A 7,430-nucleotide genomic window follows, 5' to 3' on the forward strand; every position below is an offset into this window, starting at 1 on the left:
CCCAAGTAGCTGGGACCACAGGCGCCCGCCACAGCACCCAGCTATATATTTTTTTTTAGTTGCAGCCATCATTGTTGTTTGTCAGGCCCGGGCTGGATTCGAACCTGCCACCTTAGGTGTATGTGGCTGGTGCCTGAGCCACTTGAGCCACAGGTGCTGAGCCTGAATCTTTCATCAGGGAGAGTCCAGCCCCTTATAAGGGCTCAGTGGGTAGTGCCCACTGAGGATAATTTCCTTACGTTAAGGCAAACTGATTTAGGGTAATTTCACCTGCAAATCCCTTCACAGTAGTACCTAGATTAGCATTTAGTAGAATACCTGGGAGAATGTGTGTACAAGAAGGGGTGAGGGATCTTGGGGGTGATCTTGTAATCCCACTCAGTGCACACAACCACATGGATGAATCTCACAATAGCTTTGAAGAAAAGAAGGCACACACAAAGAGTATATAATTCCATTTATATAAAACGCAAGAAGCACTGATCTTTGGGGTGATTATTTTTGAGTACACAGTAACTGGAAAGGAGCATAGCAAATTCCTGAGGGGCTGATAATGTTTTTGTTTTTTGATCTGTGTGCTGGTTGCATGAATGTGTTCAGTTTATGAAAACTCAGCAAGCCGAGCATTTATGATTCATGTACTTTTCTGTAAATGTGTTATACTGAAATTAAATGTCCTTAGGATAATTTGGATTTATTACTTAAAAATAGATTTGTTTTTCCAAAGAAGCATGCATCTGAAAACAATATGAGAATGAGTACCTGGTGGGGGTGGATTCTATTACTAATACATAGTAATAGAAGTGAGAGTGCCTTGGCTGGAGGGAAGATGATCGTACCTCACGAACTTGACACTTGAACACCAAATAGGTGAAAAATTAGTACTGTCAACTTGGAATGTGTGTGCAAGACTTGCTACATAATTAATGAGCCCCAGGGCAGAGGGAAATGCAGATCCCCTTGTTCAAAAATGTGAAGACAGCAAAAATGGAGCAGTAAACCAAAAATGATGGTGGTAGTGGGTATAAATAAACAGGAATGCTCCTATGAAGCCAGCCTGCCTGGATGTATGGGCAAAAGAGCCACGTCTCAGAATCCAAAGACTTCTTGGTAGATGAATTCCTTTGGGTAACTAGTGCTTTGGTCCTTTCAACTATAAAGTGGGTTATGGCAGAGACTAGGAGGTGACAATTCATTAATATATTCTAGAGAAGAATTTTTTGATATGTAAGACCAAACAAACGTGGAGATTATCATCATAATCTAAATTATCCTTAGTTTCTAATTGGTAAAAAGCCTACCCGTGATCTTGCAGATAAATACACAAACTCTTCGTAGATAGTACAGTCCACTTCTGCTTTCTGAATTAACACAAATCCCCAAATTTGGTGGAACCCTGGATTTAATTGTGCATGTTGTGATCTTTTTAGTCCAAAGAGGCTAGGCTCTTCTCCGTCAAAGTTCTTTATCCTGCTGAGATGAGATTTGAATTTCTGTCAAGTTCCAAGTTGAATCCCAGGCCTGACTCTGAAACTTCCCCGTGTGTCCTGGTAAGGGGTGCCCTCGAATCAGCCAGGCGAGACTAGGTGGTGAAGGGTGCAGGCATGTGACTCCCAGTCGCCTGGAGACTCTGAGGTGCCAGGATGACAGCGCTGTCGCCTGGCGTGCCGACTGGGGGTGGGGAATGGGGATAGCATTTCAGGATAAGGATCTCTGAAGAGGCACGACATTGGCATAACATTTCTTTGATTATTTCCCCAGGATGTACTCTGAAGCACAGATCTTTCCGGATGTAGTGACTTACTAAAGCTTTTGGGGACCCTGGTACCCGAAGGCTGCCGGCTGCCTGACCTAAGATTTATGAGTGGTTCCAAGAATAAGACAAAGTCCCAGTGTCTCAGTGACAACAGGGTCTTTGACTAAGGGCCACAAACTGCAATTGGGGAGGAGAAAAGGCCTCCAGCGGGGGCGGACTGCCCCTGAATTTCTTCCCTGCAGGAGTTGGCCATCAGCATGCAGGCGCAGCGCGCGCCGTCCTTGAAGGGCTGCCCAGCTGACCTTGCTCGGCTTTCTCCGGAGAAATCTCTAGGAGAACGCGAGGACTCGGCCACCGCGGTGACTCAGTGCCCTGCGCGCCGCATGCAAATGCTCCCCTCTAGCAAGCCCAGCTCCGCAGCCGCGGCTTCCCTTTCCTGCTCTTTTTAATTCCAAGACTCAAACCCGGCGTTTTCCGCTCCACCCCTCCCCCTCTTCCCGGCCCGCCTGTCATTTGGCCAGACTGTACGCGTGTTTTGTCGCCCCCCCCAGCCCCATCCGCAGAACTGAAGGCCAGCCTTCGCAATCCCTGCCTGCCGGCCAGGGCATCAGACGTGGCCCGCTCCCGGCAGGGCACTACGCGCTGGGCTACAGCGATCCGAAGCCGGATCGGAGGGGGCGGTGCGCGGCGCTGGGGCACACCGGCCGACGGAGCCCGGGCCCCGCTCCCTATTGGCCGCCACCTCGGCGGGTGGGGCGGCCTCCGGCTCGTGGCACCTGGCGTCGCCCCTCCGTGGGGAAATCGGCCGCTGCTAGGCATGGGCGCCCGGAGGTAAAGGCATCCAGGGGGAAGGCCCGGGGCCCGAGCGGAGCTCCAGCCCAGTCCTGCTGGCTTCCTCAGTGCCTGCGACGCTCAGATGCCCCCAGCTCTGGCCAGCCAGCCGGAAACTTTGTCCTGCAAAGTCCCCCACCTGCCTGACCACACTGTGCGGCGCCTGGTCGGCCGAGCGCCCTCCAGAGCCCCGCAAACCCGCGCGCGATTGCCTGGCCGCCCAGTAACCCGCGACCGCGGCGCCCTGCCGCCAGGATGCGCTACGCGGACCCCTCGGCCAATCGCGATTTGTTGGGGAACCGAACTTTGCTTTTCATCTTCATCTGCGCCTTCGCCTTGGTGACCTTGCTGCAACAGATTCTCTATGGCAGGAACTACATCAAGAGGTAAGAAAGTCTGAGAGGGTGGGATGAGCGGAGCCGGTGAGCAAGCCCTTAGGCAGCGGTCTCAGCGTTTCTAGGGTGAGTGACCGTGGGCTCTGCACTTATCACCAAGCACTGCCGCGTTAGGCAACGGTCATGGCGCTTGGAAGCGCATCTCTGCTCCTAGCCGGAGAAGAGCGCCTGCCCAGCGCCAGCTGGAGGGCCCGGACAACTTTGTTCTGCTGTGAAAAATGGGAGACAGGTTAGCAGCGGAGCCAGATTAACACCATTTCAAGCAGCGGAGCCGACGACAAATCCATGTGAATCCCCAGAAAGGCGGCCGGGATGTCTGTGCCCCAAACCTACAGTTCTGTGGTTGGACCCTGGTAGGCAAAGGGCTCAAAATCCGGTAGAATTTTGTGTTGTTGTTTTTTAACCTTGTGATTCCTGAACTTTTTGTAGAGAACCTTGGGAAGAAAAGCATTTGCCCCTCGTCCCCTAGCAGTGTCAAATTAGGTGAAGTTGGTAGTGGGCTATGGCGGTAGGGACAGTGGACAGTGGATTCTTACAATCCCGTAGCCACTGGATCTGTGAAATTCGAAACTCGATTCTTTCTGACACAGACGGGTCTTCTTCTCATCCTTAACGCAAAAGGTCAGAGCTGCAGCAGAAATTAACCCCTACTCCACCCCCATCCACAGGCGAACTCCTTTAAGAGGAAGAGCAGAAGGAGGTGTCACTCAGATATTTAATTTGGACATAGCCTAGGTCTTTTTGTTTGTGGAAGATAACCGAAATGCCAGCCGCTTCCTTTTGCAGGCTCTGCTGGCTTAAGGGAAATGCTTCAGGTTACTCTGCCTGGTTTGGGAGATTGGGGGGAGCTCTGTTTTCGAGTGTCCCTTTATCTCCTCTTATAGGAGTCTCTCTTGGAAAGAACCCCTTCTCCTTTCTGTAGTCTTTTTCCATTGCCGCCTCCCTGGAATTACTGCCCCTCCTCCCAGACTGATAGCCACAGAAATGCCTTTTTAGTTGTGTAAGCATGCCATCTCTCAACTTCCAAATCATGACACAGTTGTTCTCTTCTCATCCTTTGGGTTCTCCATCAGTCATGTGTGCTCCCAATCTGGGCTGCCCATGAGGGTGGGAGGTGAGGATTGCTGCTGGGTATCTGGCTCCAGGAGGAAAGCCAAACAGTTAGGCTGTTTCCCCTCTTTGCAACTCCCCCAGAGCTGAGGAGGATGAGGCACCTTGTCCAGAACATTTGCTTCCAGCCTGTCACTGCTCGGGACCTTCCCAGAGAGCCTTCTTCCTTGGTTGGTGGCAGCTCATGAGCTCTGTATGGTGCTGGTGGCTTCAAAAGACATTTTCAGAGTCTCCTGGCTTGTTGGATCTGATCGGGCCTGCCTTCTCTTTTGTTTACTGCCACCCCAAACATGAACCTGTGCAAGGACAGGTGGGTCCCCAAATGGCTTGCCGCATCCCTGCAGGCACATCCCCTGCTGCTGTCTTGACATTTGATCTTCAGCAGGGTGGCTCTGGGTTTCAGTCCCCTGATGGTATCTTCCCAAAGTTGCTGGGGCTGCCAGGATTCCTCCTTCTTTGTCAACAGGGGGAGAGTGTCAGTGCCCATGCCAGCCTGCTTGCCCTGGCAAGCCCTTCCTGGTCTTGGGGGGTTGAGCTAGCTGCCCAGAGTTCAGCAGGCATGGAAGGGGTCCCATCCTTCCCTGACCCTGACAGACCCTGACCCCTAAATCTCATGGATGCCACCTTGCAGGTAACCCTGAAGTATCCACTGAAGTAAGCAAATCGTGTGTGTCTGGTCCTAAAAGGATACCTTGGGGTCTATAAAGAAGGAGATGGGGAGGTCCTGGTGCTCAGGGGCTTGAAGTCCATTTAGGAAACAAAATGGCCATGAATGAGATAGGAAGTCAGCGTTAAACTGTCTAGGAAGTGAGGTACTGATGGGCCAGAGATGTTAGGGGAGACTGCCCAGAGGAAGTTGAACTTGAGAGGGCCTTGGAGGAAGCATAAGATTTGGAGAGGGAAGGGGATGTGCATGTCTCAAACAAAGACAGGAGCACAGGGGCAGAGATGCAGGCAGCACTGCCTCCTCTGACCTCTCCTGCCAATGACCCTGCCTATGCTGTAGCGCTTGACTTAATCATTTGTCAGTTCACCAGGGTGGTGGCCCTTATCCCAAAGGACCACATCAACTGCACCCCTAGCACCAGCTTACCTCTTCCCTATCTTACTACCTACACGTATGGTAACTGTAATGAACCAACTCACTGTGATTTGTTTCCTGTCTAGAAACATGTGACCAGTGTTCCTCAAGCAGAGGTCCTATGAGGGCCTGCATCAGAATCACCCAGAGGGCATTGAAACAGACTCTCTGGGGGTGCAGTCTAGCACCCTGCCTTTTAAACCAGCTTCCCAGGTGATCTGCCACAGGCTCTTCCTGCCACTCTGCACTAGTGATTCTCAGTCAGCCCTGTCCCTAGGCTGTTTGGAGACATTTATGGTTGTCACCCTGGGAAGAGGAGGGTGCTACTGGCATCCAGTGAAGAAAGACCAGAGATGCTATAAAGATCCTACAGTGCATAGTTGGCCCCCATGACAATGGATTATCCAGTCCCGTGTCAGTAGCACTGAGGCTGAGAAAGTCTACTTTGGACTGAAAGCACCAAACATGCAGCCAGCACCTAGGAAGTTCTCAGTGAAAACTGGACACTGAATAAGTGATTGAAGGGGGTATAGGCATGTGTGTGTGTGCAGGGATTGTAACTGGAAGAGACACATGAAGAACTGGATCAAACTGGGAGAAGGGGGCATGAGGGGAAGAAGAGGGCAGATGTAAGGGTGGGTCACTAGCCTCAGTGAGGTGCTTTGAAGATTGAGCAGGACTATTTGAATTTGGTTCATTGGGCCATAGGGAGTCATGTTTGGTCCTTGAGCAGGGTAGTGACATGACAGCCCCATAGGAAGAAAGGTTTTCTGGGTCTTGTACAGGAAGAGTTAAAGAGGAGAAGAGACCGGGAGGTATTATCACAGCCCCGTGAAAAGTGAGAACTTGGCTAAGGAAGCAGATCCACTTTAGTGCTAGGAGGTGCCTGAAGGCTGCCGTTGTCTGCTTCTGTGCTGAGCTGGCACAATGCCACCTCCTAACGAGCTCAGGGACACAAAGATGGCAAGCTCTGGCTCTTCCAGTGAGAATTTAGGGACAGCCTACACTTAATGGAAGCAGGGAATATGGGTCAACATGCACTTATTTCTTTGACTCTCAGCCTCTTTGACCCTGTGCTGTGCAGCGGGCTCTTTGGAAAGACCCGGGGGGAGCAGTCAGAACTCTGGGGTACCTCTTGAGTGGGCTCAGATCTGCTGGAGAAGGTGTACGCTCTGGGTGAGGAGGGAAAGACAGGAAACAAAGCTGTGCAGTCTGCCCTTGATGTCCTTGGCTTCCCAGGGTCTGTTTTTAATTGGACAAATACTTAATGAAGATTTACTAAATGCTGAGCATCACCTTAAGTACAGAGGACACAATGGGGTGGAAGATACAGCTCAGGGTCCCCTGGGAAGACAGAAAGGCACCCCACTCATGCATACGCCATCACTTTTGGAGGAATGAATGAGGGCCTCTGGGGCGAGGAGAAGCTATGGCAAATCAATGTGCTTCCAGGCACAGGGAGGCATTTGAGGGGGTCTCCAAGAAAGGGGAATGATCCATAGCACAGGCAGAGGTGGAAGGAGGGAAGGTTAGAGCAAAGATTGAAAAGTGCTGGGAGGAGGTTTCTTAGATAGCAAGGCTGTGTGGCTAGGGGTAGGGGGCAGCAGACAGGGCCAGATTCTGGAGAACAAAACAGGGAACACATGAGAAGGTATGTATCTAGGGGAGAGAGGGCAACAAGTTTGAGTCTGGATCTGCTCAGATGCTGGAAAGTAGTTTCACGTGTGGCATTCAGAACTGTGGGTAGGGAAGAGCTAGCAATGTAGACATTGGAATCACCAACCATCAAGATCAAGTTTTTCAAACTTTCATGGTTGTAATTAATGCACAGCTAGAAATATGTTATACCTGGGGGTTTCAAACATTTTAACATACATCTTCCACTGAAACATTTTATGGAATGATACCTGGCCTTATTACAAGAAATGTACTCCAATATTTTCTAGTCTACTTCATTAAAAATAATCTATCCTATTTTATTGTAAAAAATACAATGGACTGGGCAGCACCTGTGGGTAGGGCTCAGTAGGTAGGGCACTGGCCCCATATACTGAGGGTGCAGGTTCAAACCTGGCCTGGGTCAAACTACAACAAAAAATAGCCAGGGATTGTAGTGGGTGCCTGTAGTCCCAGCTACTCGGGAGGCTGAGGCAAGAGAATCGCCTAAGCCCAGGAGTTGGAGGTTACTGTGAGCTGTGATGCCACAGCACTGTACTGAGGGCAACAAAGTTAGACTCTGTCTCTATAAAAAAAAAAA

At 50.8% G+C, this 7,430-nt stretch overlaps 1 protein-coding gene across 3 annotated transcripts in view; it reads left to right on the plus strand.

Annotated features, from left to right (window-relative positions):
• Positions 1 to 2,553: 2,553 nt before the first annotated feature.
• Positions 2,554 to 7,430, plus strand: part of ST8SIA5 (ST8 alpha-N-acetyl-neuraminide alpha-2,8-sialyltransferase 5) — a 75,236-nt gene continuing 70,359 nt past the window's right edge. For 2 of the 3 annotated variants that reach the window (XM_003784723.1, XM_003784722.1), the window contains exon 1: positions 2,843 to 2,973. In XM_003784723.1, the coding sequence (XP_003784771.1) occupies positions 2,843 to 2,973 (131 nt within the window). Of the gene's footprint in view, positions 2,974 to 7,430 lie in introns of all 3 variants that reach the window. The other variant, XM_003784724.1, reaches the window with a different exon arrangement.

The sequence above is a fragment of the Otolemur garnettii genome, unplaced genomic scaffold, assembly GCF_000181295.1.
Source record: "Otolemur garnettii isolate 467f Iridium unplaced genomic scaffold, OtoGar3 scaffold00012, whole genome shotgun sequence".
NCBI lineage: Eukaryota > Metazoa > Chordata > Mammalia > Primates > Galagidae > Otolemur > Otolemur garnettii.